The sequence below is a fragment of the Camelina sativa genome, chromosome 7 (genome assembly GCF_030686135.1).
Source record: "Camelina sativa cultivar CO46 ecotype springtype chromosome 7, ASM3068613v1".
NCBI lineage: Eukaryota > Viridiplantae > Streptophyta > Magnoliopsida > Brassicales > Brassicaceae > Camelina > Camelina sativa.
In genome coordinates, this window is record NC_141886.1 from 26567346 (window position 1) to 26590267 (window position 22922).

General features: G+C 35.3%; 2 protein-coding genes and 1 pseudogene across 5 annotated transcripts; 2 read left to right on the top strand and 1 right to left on the bottom strand.

The window, feature by feature from the left end:
* Nucleotides 1-1179: 1179 nt before the first annotated feature.
* LOC104702423 (calvin cycle protein CP12-3, chloroplastic pseudogene) lies at nt 1180-1688 on the top strand (annotated as a pseudogene).
* Nucleotides 1689-6614: 4926 nt separating this feature from the next.
* On the bottom strand, nt 6615-7367 carry LOC104704913 (glutathione S-transferase T3-like). The gene has a single exon (XM_010420920.2). It carries the CDS (start codon nt 7365-7367, stop codon nt 6615-6617), a length of 753 nt encoding a protein of 250 aa, XP_010419222.2.
* A 3961-nt stretch (nt 7368-11328) lies between these two features.
* On the top strand, nt 11329-21629 carry LOC104702426 (chlorophyll a-b binding protein 7, chloroplastic-like). Of its 4 annotated transcripts, XM_087459317.1 has the most exons (31): nt 11329-11376; nt 11476-11621; nt 11708-11805; nt 11920-12051; nt 12184-12467; nt 12547-12626; nt 12822-12927; nt 13032-13192; nt 13289-13350; nt 13447-13717; nt 13803-13897; nt 13995-14102; nt 14303-14412; nt 14560-14625; nt 14735-14799; nt 14987-15077; nt 15174-15243; nt 15325-15798; nt 15999-16093; nt 16199-16275; nt 16356-16425; nt 16534-16616; nt 16699-16756; nt 16839-16927; nt 17038-17145; nt 19527-20068; nt 20155-20321; nt 20421-20567; nt 20775-20907; nt 21020-21112; nt 21192-21629. In XM_087459317.1, the coding sequence occupies exons 26-31, from the start codon at nt 19925-19927 to the stop codon at nt 21492-21494; spliced, it is 987 nt and encodes a 328-aa protein (XP_087315443.1). In that variant the 5' UTR covers nt 11329-11376; nt 11476-11621; nt 11708-11805; nt 11920-12051; nt 12184-12467; nt 12547-12626; nt 12822-12927; nt 13032-13192; nt 13289-13350; nt 13447-13717; nt 13803-13897; nt 13995-14102; nt 14303-14412; nt 14560-14625; nt 14735-14799; nt 14987-15077; nt 15174-15243; nt 15325-15798; nt 15999-16093; nt 16199-16275; nt 16356-16425; nt 16534-16616; nt 16699-16756; nt 16839-16927; nt 17038-17145; nt 19527-19924; the 3' UTR covers nt 21495-21629. The 4 variants fall into 4 exon arrangements, 2 of the variants coding, with proteins under 2 accessions (XP_087315443.1, XP_087315442.1); XR_015562377.1 differs by lacking the exons at nt 11329-11376; nt 20155-20321; nt 20421-20567; ... (1 more) ...; nt 21020-21112; nt 21192-21629 and having other exon boundaries at nt 11504-11621; nt 13447-13514; nt 13613-13717; ... (2 more) ...; nt 15707-15798; nt 19527-19798; XR_015562378.1 differs by lacking the exons at nt 11329-11376; nt 16534-16616; nt 16699-16756; ... (6 more) ...; nt 21020-21112; nt 21192-21629 and having other exon boundaries at nt 11504-11621; nt 13447-13514; nt 13613-13717; ... (2 more) ...; nt 15707-15798; nt 16356-16493.
* Nucleotides 21630-22922: the final 1293 nt, after the last annotated feature.

Below are 22922 nucleotides of genomic sequence, written 5' to 3' on the forward strand. Positions count from 1 at the left end.
AATTTTTTTTTATTAAGACATCTAGTAACACTATATGTAACACTCACTTAACATAGCAAAAAAGAAACGGTTAACACAAGAGAAAAAAACTCGAAAAATACGTTATCTAATATATTTTTTGCCGTTTAATTCCTATAGTTATTAAATTTTTCAAAAAATACCTAGTTTAATTTCTGTTGTCTTTAAAACCTTCATTTTATTAATAACGGTAAATCCATACTTACGACATAACGACTGTTAACTCTAATGACGGAAATGTTAACCAGAGTTAAAATATAACCCCACGTGGTTAATTAGAGGGAACTAAAGACATTGTTGCCCTTTTCTTCTTCCCCCAAATCGATTTTGAGTTTTGGAACCCTAGAACCCTAAACATTACAATTGAAATTAACAATGGATCATACATCATCTATCAGTCGATTCTTGCAACGAACACACCAAACAATCAACCAGAACCGCAATTACTCAGACGGCAACTATCATCGCAATCAAGGGAATTCAGGATTTGAAGTTTGAGAAGAAAAATCGCTTTTAGGGTTCTAGGGTTCTAAAACTCGAAATCGATTTGGAGGAAGAAGAAGAGGGCAACAGTGTCTTTCGTTCCCTCTAATTAACCATGTGGGGTTATATTTTAACCTTAGTTAACATTTCCGTCATTAGAGTTAACAGTCGTTATGTCGTAAGTATGGATCTATCGTTATTAATAAAATGAAGGTTTTTAAAGACAACGAAAATTAAACTATATATTTTTTGGAAAATTTAATAACTAGAAGAATTAAATAGATGGCGTATTTTTCAGGTTTTTTCCTTTAACACAAGCTTATTGTTATTGGTATGCTCATATAAGCGCAGTTTGATACGACCTCAACAAACGTAAGCTATGTGATATACTGATATACAGTGGGAGTATATACGGAAAACATAACATCATGATATAAAAACGGTACCCCTCAAGTTGGTGAACACCTAAAAGAACAAAAGGAGTAGGTAAAAGGGGTCAAATGTTTGATGAGTGTAGCTTGCTTGGATATTTGGATAATGCCACAACTATAATAAAAGAGAAATTCACGAAATGACGTGGCAAAATGATTGGATGGGTCTATTTGTAATTTCATAATGCATAGTCAACATGCCCAAATAAATACAATAATTTGGGAGATATGAGAAAGAAGACGAGAAACGAAATCAAAATTCACAGAGATGATGATGATGATGTCGGCGGCGGCGAGCCACGTAAGAGTGGTGCTTCCGTTACACCAGCAGCGACGGACGATCTCAATCGGATCGGAGATTTTCCGACTGAGTCAAACAGAACCTAGGCGATTCAAGCTGACGATTGCAACGAATGCGACTGCGAAGTACAAGGGGACGAAAATGAGAGAAGAGAAGCTATCGGAGATGATAGAGGAGAAAGTGAAGGAAGCGACGGAGGTTTGTGACACGGACGAGAGATCAGAGGAGTGTAGAGTGGCGTGGGACGAAGTTGAAGAGGTGAGTCAAGCCAGATCAGATCTAAGGATCAAACTGAAGCTACTCAACCAGGATCCTCTCGAGAGTTTCTGGCAAGAGAATCCTGAGACCGACGAGTGTCGAGTCTACCAAGATTAAAAGATATAAGTTTATATCTTTACTTTGTAAAATTTGTTACGACTAAGAAATAAGAAATAAAAAGATTGAATTTTATATTATCTTTAATTTTGAGTGTATGAAGTAAGGTTATATAATATACAAGAGGAAGCAAAGTGATGGAAACAATCTTAAGTTAAGCTAAAAAATGTGGAAATGGCATTGTCCAGACACTGGTGTTGGTACGAGTACAAAATTAAATCCAACAATAACTATTGTAAATGGCATTGGTGGCCACTGGCCTGGCCAGACACTTGATTGGTGCAAGTCTAAAATTAATACCAACAACAAATATGAAGAAACAATTATCAAAGGACAATTCCATTTATAAATTAAGAAGTCCTAATTTTTAGATTTAACTTTAGTGTATGAACGTGTGGACTGTACATTAATTAGTAGACAGACTTATATAAGTTACAAGGACATTCCCATGGCTCTCTTCTTGTTCCCCAAGATGATCACACTCATATGAGGAAAGAGATTGTAACTCAAGTAAGTAAAAAGATAAAAACCCAATTTCCAAAATCCAAACCTTTATTATTATTTGTTGTTAATTCTTGAATATTTTGAGATTAATCCTTATTATTATTGACTTGTTCTCAAAAAAAAATTTATTATGGTGGTAGATATTGGAATTAGGTATTCTAGTTCATTTAGGGCATGTCCAACAAGCGTTTCTATATGAAATGTTTTTATTAAAAAAATAATAAAATGAAGAGAGAAAAAAGGAAAAGAGAAGATATGTTTCTCAACAGACAAAAAGTGACTGGTGTCACTAATTTATTGGTGAATTTATAGAAAAAAATAAAAACAAAAAAAGTTAATAAATTTTTTTTTTTGAGCAATCATCAACTCGCCGCTAGACTTGTTCTTAGTGCTAATAGGAGTATCTCTGGGAGTATCTCCAAGTGTAAGCACAATAAAGCCTCTCATAGCATCAATTATCTTCCATCAACTGTTTGAAGGTTTTGGTGTGGTTGCATATCTGAGGTAATCTTAAAATCATCTTTTTTTTACTTTCATATAATTACTAGATTAAGCCCGCTTATTAACGTGGATATAAAAAAAATATGTGAAATTTTAAGTTGTATTTAAAATGTTACTTTTATTTCATTTGATTTATAAAAAAAACCGGATTTAGAGTTCACACACTCCATCTTGCAATACAATTTCTTTGTATATTATTACATGATAATATAATTAGATTTTAATTCTATGCACTCAATCAATCCCATTGAGTAACATTTATAATTTTCATATCAAAAAAATGAGCATTGTATCAAATTTATACCTTACTTAATATTTTATAAAAACTAAAAATTAATAAACATAATTATCAAAAAAAAAAACTGAAAACTAATTTTATCTCATATTTGAAAAAGTAACAATATCTTAAATATATATTTGTTTCATATTTTATCTCATAAGTAATAGTTTTATTACTTGTCCAACATTATCATAAATTAATCAAAAATTCAAAGACGTTATTTTGAGAAAATTATTTATAGAAAAGTGGGTATCTACAATCCTTTTTCTTTTAGGATTAATAATTAACAGTATAATTTATTTAATTATGGTGTTATAGTAATTAATTGTATAATTTTCTTAATCTTTTTTTTTATAGAATTAGTAATTTAAAATTAGAATTAGTATTATTTTTCATATACATATATGAACTATCTTTTTATATTTATTAAATTGTTTATTTTTTTAATTTCTTATAATTTACAAATATGTTAAAACAAAGTTTTATATAACACATAACAAAATATTTAATTGTTGAATTGACATGTGTCGCGATCACATGACTAAATTTGAAAACCAAGGTTTATATAATAACATAATATTGAGTACGCTATCAAATCATTCACCGATTGAAAAACTTAAGAAATTACATTAATTTCTTATTTTGATTATCTTATTTTTCTTACATTATGTTAATCACTAATTTTCACACATTAAATCTTTTCATACTTTAATCATGTTTCTGTATAACTATATGATTATAATAAATAATATTTGCAATTAAATTGCAAATATTTTACTTATTAATTGCACATATTTTCCTATTGAAATTAGTAATTTAATGGATAACCTTCTTATTAGAACTAGTGATATAATAGATTACTTTTGGTTTTATAGACTTTCTAAAATATTAATTGTAATCCTTTTATTTTTAGAATTTTTAATTTTTATATAATTATTAAATAAATTTTCTTTTCACACATGTCAAAATATTATGATCTACTTGACACATGTCGCGATTATATGAATTACTAACTTTGAAAAATAAGGTTTATATAATAAGATATACAGTCAGATTTAGAAAATATAGTTTCAAGATGACCCTGTTTAATTTGGTTTGTGTTAGTTTTCTAGATAACATATAATTTGTTTCTGGCTTTGTTTGACCAACGAATACATTTAAGTCGAAAGTAAGAAAAAAACAAAGGAAAAAAATAAATTATCTATATATACATTTTTGGAGACATTTATGAAATAAATCCTGAAGTTCAAACTTATTTACAAGAATGTCATTGGCATCAATTATTAATTTGTTTTTCATTTCATTAATTAACATTGGATTTTGATTTTTGGAAACAAGATTTTCTATCCTAATAAAATTTCCAAAACAAGAACCACTCCCTTTAACATTAAGATTAAGTTTATAATTAATTTAATTAATATTAAGTTTCCAATTTTACAAAACAATATTTTCTCCATACAAACATTTCCTAAACAATCGGCCTAATCAATAAACGAATTGATTTTCAATCTTGGAAGAGGATCTGTGGCCAAGATTTTCGATCTCAACGCATTGATATTCATAGACGAATTATGACAAATAAGGATGATGAAATCGATTGACTAAAAATCAAGATGGACGGAAATGTCGCAATGGACGGGATAAAATAAAAACGAAGAAGATGATAGATTTGTTTTGTCAAATAAAAACAAGAACAATTGTGTCGGTCTAGACAAAACAAAAAAAACCAATATTAGTTTACCTTAAAACAAAAGTCAATTACGTAATATATATTTGTAAGTAATTAGTATACTGAATTAGTTTTTTTTTTGTTCAAATAGCTATTTTCCCATTTCTAACAAATTATATACACACATCTTGAATCTATTTTAATAACCAAAGTTTATTAAAAGAAAAACAATGTGGAATTCATATCAAACAAATAATTGTTAAAAACTTTTATTTGCATTTCACAACAAAACTATATATACTAAAGTTAACTGATTCTTTATATATAAAACATACAAAACTGCAATACAAAATTATCATGTACATATATTTAAAATTTTTAAAATAATAAAAATACTACTATCTTTAAATAAATAAAAAACATATAGTATATTCCTTCTATAAATCACTACTTATTTAATTGTATGTTATACTATAATATAAAATAATAAATCTCAAACAAAATATTTTCAAATTTCTATACTAACTAATATATCTATACTAACTAATATATCTATATATGCTGGTGTGGGTCTTCTCAAGTACTCATCTCCAAATAAATTTATGACTGAATCTATAAAATTGTCCAAGCATGAAAGCGCCATGGTTTCAGAAAGTCAGAAGTATTCGTCAAAAGCATCAGCTGCAGAACCATATGTCATCATACGAATTGTTGTTGTACACTTTTGCAATGTAGACAGACCCAACATTCCGGTAGCATCTCTTCTTTGTTGAAAGAATGGAACTTCATTTGCGAGTTTATCCACAATACGAATGAATAAAGGCTTGTTCATTCTAAAACGGCGACGGAAAATGTTGGGAGGATAAGTAGCATCCTCACTGAAATAATCATTCCACAAGTGGTCATGACCGATTTCTCGATTTCTTTCAATGTAAACTCGCTTTTTTCTTGGTTTAGGTGGTCGTTGATGTTGGATTGGTGGACTAAGAAGATTTTGCCATACTTGATTGGTGATTTGATCACATGCTTGATTAAAACATTCATCAAGTATGTCATCAACATCATTTTGGGAAGAAGAAGCCATTTTAGAGAGTTTAGAAATAAAGAAAAAGTGTTTTTGTGTTTAAAATTTAGAGAAGGAGATGATCGGTTTGGTGTGAATATTAGTTGTGGTGGCTTTGGACATTATATAGAAAATTTTGGATATTACATGTGGTTGTAAAATGATAAGAAAATATGTGGTGCAAACATTGGATACAATATGTGGTTGTAAAATGATAATAAAACATGTGTGGTAGAAGCACAAAAATACAAAAGTGCTTGTAAAAATATGTGGTGAAAGTACAACAATATTCAAAAGTGAAAATGTACTTCTACAATTATGTGAACATCTTCGAATCTACCTTCTTCTTTATGTGTCACAGGTCATCTTTGGTGGAAATCGGTTTGTACCTGCAAGACAAGTATAAAAATGAAACAAAGTTAACACCATTCGATTAAACAAAGTGAAACTGAAACTGAAACAAACGGAACACCAGACCATTACACAAACAAACTGAAACAAGAATAAAGTGCAACTGATTCAAATTTATAACCAGTCATCTGACTACATATTACACGAAGAAAACAAGGAAGCAAACTTAAACAAAGTTCATTCGATTACAAAAAACACAAGGAAGCAAAATTAACAAAGTTCATTCGATTACAAAAAACACAAGGAAGCAAACTTAAACATAGTTCATTCGATTACAAAATTAAAACACTAAACTCGACACAGACAGTCAAATACATAAAACACTACATTCGAATATATTTGAAAACACTACAAACACGAACATAGTTCATACAACATATGCATACTTCTAAAGTTCAACCTGATGGCATCATGTCATCAGTTAGCTTCTCCTTAAGAGCTTTTTCTGATTCAGTTAGTGAATCCTTTTTAGCAATCAGATTTTCAAGCATCACATGCTTGATATGCTCCTTCTTCATAGCGAACTCTTTCTCTTTCAATTCAAAGTCCTTCTGCTTCATCTCATACATCTTGGAAACTCAATCCAACTGAAACTCCAAGTAAGCTTTCCCATCTTCCTCCACATCAATCGGTTGGGTGTTAGAGCTTTTTTTGGACTTCCCCTTGGCAGCCTTAACACTAGGAGGACGGGGCAATGGTACATCCACATCAATCGGATGGTGTGCATCCTGTTCAGACCCATCAATACTCGCTCTTCCCCTTTTCACTCCATTACCTTTAATAAATGTGGAGGCACACCATTTTTGATCGTATCTTAAGTCTCGCCATGCATGCTCCAAGGTAAACTTCTGTCCATGATCATTAAGGTATATCTGATGTGCTAACTTCATCACATCATCTTCATTCTGTCCACTAGACTTCTCCCTAGTTACAGCCTCATAACATCCAACGAACTTGCACACCAAGTCATTTATCCTCCCCCACCTCTGCTTATAGTGACTCGCCTCTCTCTTTGGCCGACCAAAAACATTCAGACAAAATGCAAAGTATTTTGCAATCCTCCCCCAAAAGGATGCAAGTCTTTGCTGGTTGGAAGTAATCGGATCCTTGCTAGTGTTGAGCCAAGCGCTGACCAACATGATATCATCTGTTGGTAACCATGCTTGCCTTGACTTGCGGTTTTCTTGTGGGGATGCATGTGAAGATGGAGCTTCAGAACATGGACTTAGAGAAGGAGAGTAATCGAGGTTTTGGGTATCAAGTTGACTTTGTAACAGATTCAAATAGCCAGAGGTGGGACAATATAGATTCATGTAATCGTTTGGATCCATATTGCTAAAGGGAGAAGGAGATGTGTTTGTTTGTGTTAATCGAAAAACAAGAGATTGCTAAAGCAAGAAGGACTTGTGTTTTGTTTGTGTTAATCGAAAAACAAGAGATTGCTAAAGCAAGAAGGACTTGTGTTTTGTTAAATGAGAAACAAGAGATTCCTAAAGCAAGAAGGACTTGTGTTTTGTTTGTGGTAAAGGATAAACAATAGATTGCTAAAGGGCGAGGGATTAGGGTTTTGTTTGTGTTTGAATTTATAAGGTTTAGTTTATATTTACGTTTACAACTAGTTGATTTAAATTTTGAAATTAAGTGTTTACCTAAACTACAACAACCACACATTAAAAATCTTCACAACCAACAAACACATCAATGACTGATTAGACTAATACCTACACTAGCAAGTACTAAACCTATTTATCACAACCAACAAACAAAAGCTTTAACTAACACCAAATAAATGCAAAAAAGTTGAGGATGATGATTACCTTCCTTCATGGCCGAAGAGATATGCACATTCTATACTCATCAATGCATCAATCCATGTTTGTCCATTTAACCTCAAAACAAAAGACAGATCCGCGGTTAATGAAGCCCAAATTCGAAATAAAATTAATCATTCATGGACAAGCTAAATCGAACAAGAACAATGTACTCTAAAATTATACAATCATGTGTCAAGAGCAGAAACAGTTACTAAATCATCATTAGCTAACACAAATAACAACATCAAAAACAACTAATACCAACACAAAAAAACAATCATGTGTCAAGAACAGAAACAATTACATATCCATCTCCAGACGTTATCTAAACTTAACCAAAACGGATCATCATTAGCTTACACAAATAACAACACCAAAAACAACAAATAGCTTATGTTGAATCAAGTTAGTAACTTTAATCAGCATATTGCGATACATTCATGGCCAAATCTTTTCAAATTCATCATAACCGGAGTTAAAAAGTACTCATCTGCTAAAGTAAGGATCAAAACGGAACACATGAACACCAAGAATCCTAATTTTCTAAAAACCATAAAAAAACCCTAATTTCCGATCCAAAATTCAAAAACCCTAATCATCAAACACTAATCGTGATTGATTCAATCAGTAATTGAATTGAGAAACTTACCCTCTGCTTCCAATTGATTCAATCTCTTCCGATTGAGTGGACTCCCAATTCACGATTCACGATTCCAAATCGCCTCTCCTACATGCAATCGGAGCCGATTCACGATTCAATCAAAATATCACGAAGGGACACGGCTGACTCATCAATTCACGATGATGAGCATCTCCTCTGAAAGCAATCTCCTCTTCCTCCACACCGAGACCATTCCAAATACAAATCTTCGTTTTCTCGCAATCACGAGAGAGAGAGAGAGAAAGAAAACGAAAGAAATGCGATGCAAAAAAAAAAAATCCCCCTTTTCTATTTTTTCGTTCAACCAATACCAAGCTGACACGTAGCGTCTCTTAGATCACAAATGAGTATACTATATAACAACCTCCCTTAGCTGTTTTCTTTTGTTCTAAATTATTTTTTGGAACCAAAATACTAAGAACTTGCTTATGAACCTGTCGATGGAGAAGGTCTTACCTCATCTATAAAACAAGGCTCTCACTCTTTTTTTTTTTTGGTAAAAGGTTAAATTTTATACCATTTTCAGTTTTTTCTGTACAAAAAGCAAATAACATAACAAATTAACAGGGAAAGCTTATACAAGAAAATAACCGGCTAAGAGCGAGGACGAGGAAGTCGTCGATCCTGAAAAAGTGAAAAGGAGAGGAGACGGTCTCTGACAGTGCGATCAACCACCGCTTGAACCGCTGATGGAGTTGAGTGTATGTTGGAGAAGACCCTGGCGTTGCACTCTCGCCAAATGAGATAGCAAATGACTTGGAGTACGAGCTTTATGAGTGGTGCAGTCCTGAAGGTAGGCGGTTGACTCGCTTGAGAGATCCAGACCGAGATAGAGCTTAAGTCCGAAGGGGGGGATGACCAAATTCGACCTGCAAAAGCTTCCCAAATTTGAAGCGAGTAGGGACAATTGAAGAATAGACGCTCATGACTTTCCATTCCTGCAGAGCATAGGACACAGTTGGGATAGACATTCATTCCCCAGCTCCGAAGCCTATCCTTCGTGGGTAGTCGATCTTGGAAAGCGAGCCACATGATGAAAGAATAATGTGGCACTGCTTCCTTAAACCACACAGTCTTGCACCAAGGTACATGAGAGGAGTGAGATCGTAACTGCTCCCAAGTTTCTTTGGAAGAGAAAAGCTGAGTAAAGGAACCTGATAACCTTTTCCAGAGATAGACATCCTCTCCTTTGGTATCATTTGGTGGAGAGATTGAGGTGAGAGTAGCCAGAGAGAGACATCCTCTCCACCATTCTCCATTCCGAACTGTATCGAGAACTTTACCATTTTTCCTCACCCGTAACTGCCTTGGACCAATATGGCCAACAAAGTCGACCAAGGGACCTAGGTCGCACCAGTGATCATGTCAGAATGAAGCATTTCTTCCATTGCCGACTTCACATCTCAGAAAATCCTTCAAGATAGGTCTTAACTGCAGCATGCATCTCACAGTACGCGAAAGTCTTTGGGAGTCATTTATAGTCCAGAAACCATTCCTGTGAAACACATTGCCCTTCAACCAAGCAAGCCACAGAGAACTCGCATTTGCAAAGAAGTTCCAAATCAGTTTAAGCTGAAACACAACGTGGAAGTCCTGCAACCTGCGGATACCCAGACCACCCTCCTCCTTAGGTCTGCAAACCATATTGTTATTTTTCTTCTTTAGTTCCCCTCTCTCTCTCTCTGTACAACGGTTACTCCGTCTCCGACCGTACGGTGGTGATCGGTCACATTCTTCTTAACTCGTCTCTGTTTCTTTTTCTTTCTAATCGATCATTGGATTTTCACCTTTGTCTTTTTCTAGGGTTTGGTGGCTTCTAGCATATATAGCTTGTACTGTCTCTCCGATCGGACCGCGATCATTGGATTTCACTTGCTTGTTTCTTTTCTAGGGTTTCGTTTTTAAATATTGCGTGTCGGTTGCTTTGCTTTCTATATGTTCATGTGATTTAATTACTTGTCATTATGTACTTATTTCAGGTTTTGGATGATGCGTGATTGAAGAGAAACGCTTCTTCTCCGTGCTAACGACGTCTTCAGGGGGTTTTGTTCTTCTTCTTCTTCTTCTAAAACTCAGTCTCTGTTTTTTTTTTCTGAACCGATCGATCATTGGATTTTCTAGGGTTTGGTTTCTAAAATGCATAGGTTGCTTTATATATGTTCTACGCTATTTACATGTTGTTATGTTGTTTCAGGTTTTGGATGATGAGAGTGATCATGGCTTTGATGGACAAAGGTGATCGAACATATCTCTCTCTTTGATGCAGACCATGGAGGCACAGGGGGACTAATATGATAAATTTCGTACCTTTAAGTGTGTGTTTTGATTTCATATCCACAGGCTGACAATCAGCGTTCGTGGTTATGCTGGTTGGAACTTTACGTTTGCCTTGAAGGTCTTCCCAAAGGTACACTCTGATTTGATAATTCTTCACTATAACAACCATAACTTTGTTCTGTTATGTCTCAGTTTATTTTGAACTTGAATGATGATGCCTTTGATCAGTCGTCGTGGTCGGTTCCTGTTGCCTCTTTGATGGTACCCTCTTTCCCTTTTATTTTATTTTAGTGTTCTTAGATCAGCTAATGTCTCTCTTTGATCCAGATCATGAGGAACCAGGATTACTGTGTGGGTGGTTCGAAGAGAAAGAAAAAACATTGTGGGAGTGTGTTTGATTTCTGAGTTTAATTTTTCAGGTTACCTCACATCTATACTATTGTCTCTCTAGGGTCTGGTTTTAAAATATTGCATAGGTTGCTTGCTTTATATATATATGTGTTCATGTGATTTTTCATTGTCGTTATGTACTTATTTCAGGTTTTGGATCGGATGATGCTTTTATGGGATCATCAGTGATTGGCTTTGGTGGAAACGCTTCTTCTCTATCGCTTATTTTAATCCGTTTAAGAATTCTAGGAATTGGGCTCTGGTGTTAATTGGCCCACCATAATTCTCTTCTTTCAGGGTCCATTAGTTGATGAGACGTTGTCGTTTTGGAGCATCGTCTCCTTCCATTCCATCCCCTTGTCTGAAAACAAAACGGAGCGGAGGACTTGAGGAGTGAAGAGGGAGGAGTGAGGACTGATCTGAGCTTTCGGTATTGATAAGAGGTCTGTTCTCATACTTCTATTTTATGGCCAAATCCTCTTCTCCATTGACTATCATCTGATGATTTTGTCCTTTCTCTCTCTCTCAGGTTCCGAGGCCAACACTGCAGTCAAGTAATGTCCAAGGAGATGGCCTTGTACGCCTTCTTCAATCGGGCTCTTACTTAAGCTCCTCTCTAAACCAGAGGTTTGCTTTTTTTATACATCTTCGCATATAATTTGGTCTCTTTCCTCCTCTCTTCACCATCGTTGTTGCTTGTTGGTTTGGTCTAACTTCCTTTTTTTTTATCTGGTATTTCAGGATAGCCGGTTCTTGGTATGGGGTTTTACGGCATCTTTGGCCAAAGCGTCGGGATCACATGTTATGCTTTTTAATGGTTGTTACTTTGACGTTTGATTGAGCTTAATCCAGGTTATGGTGCAACTGAGTATGGTAGGACCTTGTTGTTTCCATGGCGTATTTCTCTTTAACTACTCTCATCTTATTACTTATTTGACTGATTCTAGATGGTTTTTTCTTAAAAAATTTCAATGTGTTTATTGATGATTGTCTCACTAATTGCAGGGAAAGGAGTGTCACAAACATAGCTGCTAGCTAGCTCACCGATCAATGAATGAGACCATGAGTAACGTCCAAGAAGAAGAAGAAGAAGAACCCCTCAAGCTTTTGTTTCAAATCATCCATCACTATTGACTAAGTTCAACTACTTTTTTAACCATTTTTATTTTCATCTGTTGATTGTCTCACTGACTGCAGGAAGATCATCATTCAAGACTAGAGACCATGTTCAACTTCCATGAATGAGACCATGTGCAAACGTCCAAGAAGAAGAAGAAGAACCCCTCAAGGTTTTGTTTCAAATCATCCATCACTAGTGTTTAAGTTCAACTACTTCTTTTAACCATTCTTGTTATTGCCGGATAAAAGTGTCGTGTTAGAACCAGTAGCTAAAACACAAAGCAAGCCTCAGGAAATAACAAGTTACTCCTACTGAAGCAAGCACAGAGGTAAACAAAGTTCTGCTTTTCTTAGCCTTAGGGTTGATGATGACCCAAACAATAACGACATCAATAGTATAATCATCCTCACTCTTCTTCACCATCATGCAAGTACAGTTTCCTGTTAGACAATTTGATAAACGAACGATCACCTTCTCTTTTCTTTTCTTGTCTTCTAACTCTTGAGTATCGTTGATGAATTAGCTGGATATGGTGCCAAGTGAGTATCGGAGGAGGACGGACGTTATTTGTTTCCATGACGTTTCTTCGTCTTCTTCAACTCTAATCTGATTTGATCGAGCAAGTAAAGGTATAACAATTCTAGGGTTTTTATTAAGGGATTTTCTCTTTGGCTATTTCTATTAGAATTACAAATTAGCATCTCATGCTCTTCTTCTTGTTCTCTTTTTGCAGATCGCGGAGAAACTGATTAAAACTGAATCTATTGGATTGATGGTGTTTGACCAAGTACAGGTTTACAGACCATAGCGAGTTTCGTCAAGAACCACCCGTGGCCTAACGTTGATGCTCTTGGCGAAGTGCTGCTGAACTACTATCGTCTAACCGAAAGAAAGGTACAAAACTGCATCGTTATCACTTAAGCATGACTAACCACAGGCCTTGTTTTGCTGAATCTTGGTTATAATTAATAGAGTGACCTTTTCTTTCAGATTTAGATACTACTACACTGTGCTTGTTGGCTGTCTCAAGGAATCTCGTCATCTTCTCACAGGTACATCTACACAGACATACTTTCGCGCTATTGACAATTCTCTTTGAATAAACCCACACTCATCATTGTGATGCTGTTTTCTCTTTCTCTTTACAGCTGATATGGGACCGGGCTCTTGGACTGCCACTAGAGCGGCCAAAGAGTGTAAACATGTCCTCCCAAAGGTGAAACTTTGCAACTTCTTGGGGCTCTTAAGCTCCTCTACATCTCTCAGAGTGAGTCTGTCCCATCTCTTGAAAAATATTGTCCTTGGGAGTTCCAGCCCAACAAATTTGATAGATAAGAGACAGAGAGAGATCGTTCTAATGGCGACAAGAGAGCAACATGATGATGGTTCGAATCTACTACTCAACAGAATCCATGAATTGTGAGTCGAATTTGCTTTTTAAATTTGTTCTAGTTTCTTTATTTTTGATCGAGACTGAGATTTTGGGTTTAATATGTTTCTGTAGGTATGGAGAATTTAGGGTTCCTGGAGCTTCGAACCTCAAAGCCATGGGTTCCTTATCCCAGATAGAGTATCTATCTATGGTCCAATATTTACTCGGTCAGGGCTTGTTCTCAGACCTCTATTTTATGGCCAGATCCTCTTCTCTTCTCCATTGGCCATCACCTGATGATTTTGTTTGCTCTCTCTCTCATAGGTTCCGAGCCAACACTGCAGTCAAGCAATGGCCAAGGAGATGGCCTTGTTAGCCTTCAATCGGGCTCTTAACCAGAGATTTGCTTTTTACATCTTCACAAATAATTTGGTCTCATTCCTCACTTCACAACCATCGTTGTTGTTTCTTGTTCGATTGGTCTAACTTATTTTTCATCGATTGGTTCTACTGATTTGATTGATGATTTTGCTTTTTTTTTTTTTTTTTTTTTAAGTTGTTGTTGTTGGTTTTCTTTTCTTTTATTTTTGGTTACAATTACAATTTAAAGGTTTAATTATTTTGTGAATCAGGTCAAGGAGATCATCATTGAAGGAGGTAGAGAGCATGTACAACGTATTCCATAAATGACACCATTCTATGAGCCAACGTCCAAGAAGCAGAAGAAGAAGAAGACCTCCAGGTTTTGTTTCATATCATCCTTCACTTATATATGATTTTGTGTTATTATTTGTTCCTTGTGTTGCTTTGAAATTTGTTAACGATTAGTGTTTCTCTTCATATTAAATTTTGAAAACAATTTGCTTAACTGGGAATTTTATTGATGTAGGGACCTGAGACGAAGTGAAATTGATAATGATGTTCTTATTCTCGTAGTCTCACCACATTGCTATAGGTATGTCTGAGTTAGCCTTATTTTATGATGTCAAACTATTTTTCTATGTGAATTCATTATCTTCATAAAGTTGGTACCTTTTATGTGTGTTTTGATTGCATATCCACAGGCTGACATCCTTGTTCGTGGTTATGCTGGTTTGCCTTGAAGGTCTTAGACCAAGTCTTCCCAAAGGTACACTCTCTTCTTATTGACATTGTTGTAGTCATTCCATCACTGATCGATTGGTGATGGTTTTATTTGATGGATCTTTTTTGTCTTTTCTTGGCTACATCTTCAGGTAGTATTATTCTTCCTCTTAACCGATTTTTGTTTTGTTCTTTCTATATAAGTGAAAAACAGCTCTCTCTCTTTGTTGCAGATCATGAGGAACCAGGATTACTGTGTGGGAGGTTCAAAGAGAAAGAAAAATCATTGTGGGAGTGCGTTTGATTTCTTAGTTTAATTTTCAGGTTACCTCACATCTATGCACTTTTTGGCTTTTAGCATATCAGTTGTTTTTATTTAATATTGGCTAGTGTTGGTCCTTTGTTTCTTGTGTTTCCCAGATGATGTTCTTGCTGTGTACACACATTCAGATGAGAGAGATCGATGATCCACAGTTTCTTTCCTACACGAGTTCGTTCTTAGACTTTGTCTTTTGTAACTAGTTTTTGTATTCAATGTCTTTTTAACGAAAATATCTCTTCTCTGTTGCAGATCATGGAGCCACCGGTGGGATATGACAAATATTTCTTCTGGTCTATCATATTTTTATGTTTCTTGGTGCTACATCTTTTTATTACAATTGTCTTCGTTACAACCACAAGTTGACCTTTGTTCTGTTATGTCTCACTTTATCTGTCGTTGCTCCATGTTACCTCTTTCACGGTCTCATCATTCCCTTTGTTATATTTTACTGTTCACATATAAGCTAATGTTTTTCTTTGCTTGTGTTAGATCGTGGAGGTTCAAGGCCTTATTGGAGGGAAGGATGGTTTGCGTATAACTTCGATTTTCTGGTTACTTCACATATATCTTGCTTGTTTTTTTTTAATTAACTAATGGCTATTGTTTCTTGACCTTTGTGTTTGTTTTTCAGATGTCACTTCACTTCGCAGATGTAAGATATGTCTTGCAAACGAGTTTGTTCTTCTATCTTATCCTCCCATGCAAAAGGCTCGACAAATTCAGGTATTCGTTCCGTTTTCCCTCCCAAATCTGTTGCAATCAGTTTGTTTTAATATTACTCCATGATTTATTTCGGGTTCCTGAGATTTGGACTGTACCATTGGGGAGTCTTCAACATTATTTTGCTATGTTATTGAAATTTTCAGTTAACAGTAATGTCGCTGATCTTCCTAGTGATGTTGGCATGTATGTTTTACTTTTAGGCCCAAGACCCTATATTTTAGTGGAGGAGGATGCTTTGATCGGCTGGTGATGGTTTTGATGGATCGTTTTTGTCTTCTCTGCGCTACATCTTCAGGTAGTCTTCTTCCTCTTAACTGATTTTTTCTAGGGTTTGGTTTCTAAATTGCATAGGTAGCTTTATATTTGTCCATGTTATTTACTTGTTGTTATGTTGTTTCAGGTTTTGGATGATGCTTTTATCGATGAGAGTGATGGCTTTGATGGACACGCTTCTTCTCTGTGCTACTTCTTCAAAGGGTTTTGTTCTTCCTCTGAACACGTCTTTTACTTCTTTTTTTGTTTTGTTTGATCCTTACGTTTCTTTCTTCGTTTTGCAGGTCTTTTTGAAGCAAACCATGATCCAATCATCACGTTTCTGATCCATGTTATTGTCTTCAAGCGTCATGGGTTCCTTGCTCTAAACTCATCTCTATTTGCTTCTTTATTGTCACTTTGGTTCGGTGGTTTTGTCTTATCTTCTAGTTACATAATGTCGTTTTTGTTTTGTTGGTTTAGATTTGTGGAGGATGATCCTGCTATTGATCGGTGATGGCTTTGACTGATCGTTGTCACTCTCTTACTCATGTTGCTCTTCTAGAGTTTGGTTTCTAAATTGATCATTCAAGGCTTTTTTATTATGTTCATGCGATTTTTAACTCTACTTGGCTCTGTTAATTTTAGATTGTGGAGGAGGATGCTTTGATGGTTTGTATTTGTCCTCTCTATGCTACATCTTCAGGTAGTCTTCTTCCACTTAACCGATTTTTTTTGTTTCTTTTTATATAAAGTGAAAAAAACATCTCTGTCGCTCTTTGATGCAGATCATGAGGAACTTGGATTACTGTGTGGGAGGTTCAAAGTGAAAAAACAAACATTGTGGGAGCGTTTGATTTCTGAGTTTAACTTTCAGGTTGCCTCGCATCTTTACACCTTTTTGCCTATCAGTTGTTTTATTCAATATTGACTATATTTTTACTGTTCACAGTGTGATAAGCTAATGTTTTTCTTTGCTTGTGTTAGGTCGTGGAATGTCGAGAATGTGAAGGAGGTACGTAGTTCCATTTTGTTAACTTTCCATCTACAGTATTCTCTGTTACCTCGTTGGTGGTTTTTCTCTTTTCTTTGGAGGTATGGTCATTTTTTCTTCCCCTTTTCTCTTCTTCTCTTTCTGATTTCATGATTTGCATTTTTCTACCGTTTAAATGCTAATCACTTCTGTTTGGGATGGTGTTTTTCTTTCTATGTGAATTTGAATGATGCAAGTAGATGTTCTGTTTAGACTTGTTTGCCCAGATTCCTTTCAAGTCTACAAGTTGTCTCAACAGGGCTGACTGAACTTGGGGATTCCATCTTTTTGGGTTTATTTGTCTTGACACCTTTGTCTGTCTGTTATTTTCTTCTGATTGTTATATGCTTACTGTGTATTTTTAAGCTTTGATTTCCTCATTAGTTGCTGATCTCAATTGGTATGTTTCATTTTTTTTGGTTATTATTTGTCCTGTGTGTGTCTTCCAGCTGTATTTCTTTCATCCATCACTTGACTCTAATCTTTTGCAGTCTACTAGCAGTCACATGAACGATGACCATAAGTTCTTTTGTTATATGGGTTTGTACTTGTTTTTTTGACCTTTTTAAGATAAATATGTCTACTAACGTAGTTTTTGTATTGAATATCTTGGAGTCTTTTACGACTGTTCTAGTCTGAGCTCATCTTGTGCAGAAAGCTAGACATGTTGATTCATGAGTCATGACTCATGACCGTTTTTAACAACCAGTGAGGTGGCTTTTATGTTGTGGTGTAGATTACTTGTTGCACCTTGTAGTCATAAAGCGGCCAGTCTGCCACAGTGAACTTTCACTTTTCTAAATTGCTTGGGTGGTCTTTTCTTATTTACTTGTCTGTTTTCTTGTTGATTAAGATTGTGGAGGATGCTATAAATGTTGATCGGTGATGGCTTTGATTGATTGAGATTGTGCACACGTTTTCTCTTTTGCCGGTGTCCTTTCTCCCAAATTCAGTTCCTAAGTAGATTGTTTTTTTCTGTATGTTGATACATATCGTGGAGGCAATGGGATTTCTATGTTGAGTTGAATGTATCTTCTCGCCTATCATCTTTTGGTTTCTTCTGATTTCTCTGTGCTGCATCTTTTTTTTGTTTTTTCCCCCGAATAACACAACTGCCTGTTATATCAACAATTACCTCTGTTATATTCGGTCTCAGTTGATCTCTGATCTCTCGGCATTCCATGTTACCTCTTTGCCGGTTTCTTATTTCTCTCTGTTTCCTTATTAGGGTCTATCTTTAATTTTCTTCTGATTGTTATATGTTTATAGGGTATTTTTAAGCTTTGATTTCCTCATAGGTTGCCGCAAGGAATGATCTCAATTGGTATGTTTCATTTTTGTTATTATTTCTCTTCTGTGTGTCTTCCAGCTGGATTCTTTTATGTCTACTAACGTGGTTTTTGTATTGAATATATTGGAGTCTGTTAGGATTGTTCTAGTATGAGCTCATCTTATGCACAAAGCTAGACATATTCTTGTTACACAGGTTAACAATAAGATTTGGACAGTGGTGCCACTGGGGAGTCTTCAACATTATTTTGCCATGTTATATGCTTGTGATTGTGGTTTTTTTTCTCTAATGTGAAGTGTTTAATCCTACTCTCATATGCTTTTGATGGTGGTTTAGATGCTAATCACTTCTGTTTGGGATGGTGTTTTCTCTTTCTATGTGAATTCATTATCTTCGTACATGAATTTATATGATGCAAGTAGAACTTCTGTTTGGACTTGTTTGCCTAGATTCCTTTCAAGTCTACAAGTTGTCTCAACAGGGATGAACTTGGGGCTTCCATCTTTGGTTGATTCAGGTGTAATGAGCTTCTTTTTCCTGGGTTAGATTCTTGGTATTTAAGAGAAGTAAGCTGTGAGTTCCTCACTGGTTGCCTCTAGGATTGATCTCAACTGGTGTGTTTCAATTTTGTTATTGTTTTCTCCTCTGTATGTCTTATTGTATTTTCCCATGATTTCTTCATCGATCAGTTTACTCTGATTCCTTTTGCAGTCTACTCACAGTGAGATGAAAGATGATCATTACATCCTTTTAAAATGGGTTTGTACTTAATTTCTGTCCTTTTCATGATGGATGTGTTTACTTAAGTAGAGTTTTTGCATTGAACATCTTCAAATCTGAGCTTTTCAGGTTTTCATTAATTCCGCTTTCCTTCTTGGATCTTTCTGCAATCTGTTGATTTATATATTATATTGCCTGCATTTTGATTCCTCATCTACCTCGTTCGATTCGCATTTCTGCTTATGCCTGATTCTTTTGTTAAAGTCTTTGTTCATAGATATTTCAGGTTACTACTTGGTTTCTTCCTTGTTTATCCATTTTGGTGTGCTACATCTATTCCTAGTTCCCTTTTTTTTTTTTATCTCAATTTTATATGCTTGTGAATTTGTGATGGTAGCTAATCTATTTATGAATTGCTTCCCTTCGTAATAGGTACGTTGAGGATGTGAAGGAGCCAGACTCACTTCTTCTGTTTTGGTCACCACTATATTTGAGGGAGATGTGATCAGCTTTCCTTCCTTGTAGTCGCAGTTTTGGATTCCTGCATGTAGATCTTTTGGTATATACTATTTGGCGTTTCTAATGATTGTCTCTTCTAATCTTCCTTCCACTGAAACGTTTGTTCAAACTAAAGCGACATCGTTTTAGAATTGGTCATGGACCTATCGACTTGGCCTGTTATTTAATTGAATTAATTGGGCCTATATATTCGCACAAGACCGGGTTTGTAAAAGAACTGGCTAATAGCAAGACACGTGGACTGACCCCATAAATTTACAAGTGAGACCGCTTATCACAAGTGTTGGTTGGTTTGGTTGATTCAAGAACCCATGGCTCTGTTTCAAGAAAAGCTGTCACTGTCCTCAAGTTATTCGTCGTTTCATTCTCTTCCGAGGTTAGTCGTTCCCAAGCCTCATACTAGTAGAGTCGCCGTGACAAGGTCCCGTTCGATTTGCAGAGCGTCGTGGCAAGAGGTTTGTGGTTCAATTTTTTTATCTTCTCACTTGTTATCATCATCCTCGGTTTTTTTTTATTTTAACGTTTCCTGTTTTTTTTTTAGCTTGCCGGAGTGTTGGTTTTCTCGGCGATACCTTTCACGGCGGTTAAAGCAATCGCGAACAGCTCATTGGGAGAATCTTTGCGGCGGAGATTGGAAGAGAAAAAGAAAGAAGCCGTTGAGAATTCTTCAAGATTCAAAGCTAAAGCTCAAAAGGCTAGAACCGACAGGTATATTATTAAATATTTTGTGGATAGATTATTTTGACTGATAAATATTAAATTTTCATCGTCTTAAAAATTTCGTGGTTTGTTCATGTAAGTGTGCAACAAGTGGTATGGAGAAGAACGTCCCCGTTGGTTTGGTCCAATCCCATATGATTACCCTCCATACCTTACAGGAGAACTTCCAGGGGATTATGGATTCGACATTGCTGGACTTGGCAAGGATCGTTTGACTTTTGATAAGTTCTTCAAGTGAGTCTTGTCTTTTTAAATTTTTAACCTTGTTCTCTTATAGTTATAGAACTTAGAAGCTAACTGTTTTATTGTTTGTGCCTCATGTTTACTTGTTTGTTCTTTCTACCAAATAATGTGAGAAACACATTCTGAAAAAATATCACTGAAGTTGAGCTTTGTTTTTTGGTAAATAGTAGTTAAGTGATCCTACCACTTGTTTTGCAGCTTAGAAATACTTCATGCTCGTTGGGCCATGCTTGCAGCGTTGGGTGCTCTGATCCCTGAAATATTTGATCTCACGGGAGCTTTCCATTTTGCTGAACCTGTATGGTGGCGAGTTGGTTACTCGAAGCTTCAGGTTTCTTTCAGTAATTTAGCTCTTTCTTTCTCAAACATCTTCTCTAGTCATCTACTATCAAATTCCTGTTCAGTAGCATGACCAAGAAGAGGACGCCTTTGTTTTCCACCAGGGAGAAACGTTGGACTACCTGGGCATTCCAGGGCTGCACTTAGCTGGAAGCCAAGGTGTCATTGTAATCGTCATTTGTCAAGTACTCTTGATGGTAATACATTTGAGAGACATCAAACACGCATTTGCTTCACCTCATACATTCCCTTAACAAAAAGCCTTTATGCATACAGGTAGGACCGGAATACGCAAGATACTGTGGCATTGAGGCGTTAGAGCCACTGGGAATATACTTGCCAGGGGACATAAACTATCCCGGAGGGACGCTTTTTGATCCCTTGAACCTCTCTGAGGACCCGGTAGGTTTTGAAGATCTTAAGGTTAAAGAGATTAAAAACGGGAGACTAGCTATGGTCGCGTGGCTTAGATTCTATTCACAGGCTGCTTTCACTGGAAAAGGTCCTGTACAAAATCTTGTTGACCATGTCTCTGATCCTTTACATAACAATCTGGTAGCCATGCTTCTTCAGACATGAAGAGACTATTAGATGTATGTACATATGTCAAAAAAAGTCAATGCGTGAATATGTTTAATACCATATGTTACTTAGTACATGATAACTATAACCAACACTTATCTATTTCTAAATACTAAATCCTGTAATTTGCAACTTGAGGAATTTGAAAAAAGAACAATCATTATAATGTGTATAGTGCGTTGTTTTAAGTCTTAAAACATATTATTAAAGGTTCATAATACGACGATCGATATACGTGTTCCGGTCTTGTGGATTGTAAAACGAGTGATCACTAGTATAATGGGATATTTTTATTCCCTCTTTTGTAAGTTGAAGAGCATCGTTATCACTTGTTACAACTATATACTGTAAACACGTTTTATATATGGTATGTTGTCTTATTAAATTGGGGCATTGGAGACCAAAGAAAAGGTAAGATTGTGATGACTCACGAGTCATGATCAAGACCAAGACATTCTATTAGTTTTTTTATTTATGTTCTTTACAACCCCACTCGATATCAAACCTATGTAGAATTTAACTAATGTTTTTCCTTTAAAAAGTTTCAAGATTCTATTATTCTATAGTTAATTTTGCACATTACACACTTGACAAAAAAAACTGTACATGATGTTATATTGTTATTGGTTAATATAGTGGAAAACTGTTGTACCCTCGTAGGTAATGCGTAATGACTGCGTGCAGTGAACCATTCTCTAAAAGTCCAATAAAGAAATATCAACTATTTTGTGTACGATTATACTCAATTTTTTATAATGAAGGATTCCTATATCTTGTTTCTGTAATGAAGGTTTCTAGAAATTTAATTAGCAGACTAACTTAAATCGTATTTGTCTTGAAGGCATTTTTATTGCTTCTTGTGTGTTGACGTTGTCTTTGGAAAGCTTTCACCATCCCAAGGTATTATTATTATTCATAAGTATTCATGATGAACGCATTGATTTGTAAGAAACAAAAACCGATGAGATGTGTTCCTAATTCGTTCCGTCGGTGAATTTTGAAATATATTTTTAGGATGGGGTTTTGTTGAGAATTCTCAGATATTGGGAGATATTTTAACCCGACACCTGACTTCTCACGTGACTCGAGGGGATCCTCAGCAACAGCAAGTGACTTTATTTGTTTTTATTGTATATGCTTTTGCACTCCAACTTCGCTTAACATGAAAATATTCCATAGCATATGCAAATATACCATGAGGACCTCGAAATAGTTATCATTTAAATCTTTTCTTTTTTTTTCTTTTTCTTTTTTTATAATCGTTTTACCTATGATTATTTGGAAATCAGCGTCTATATCTATAGACTGTTTAGCGGTTAGCAAACCGATTACAACATTATTTATCAAATGTTTCATCGTTTATAATTTAGAAAAAGAAAGAAAATGTTTATTGATTCAAATTCAATTCTTAACTGAAATGATATC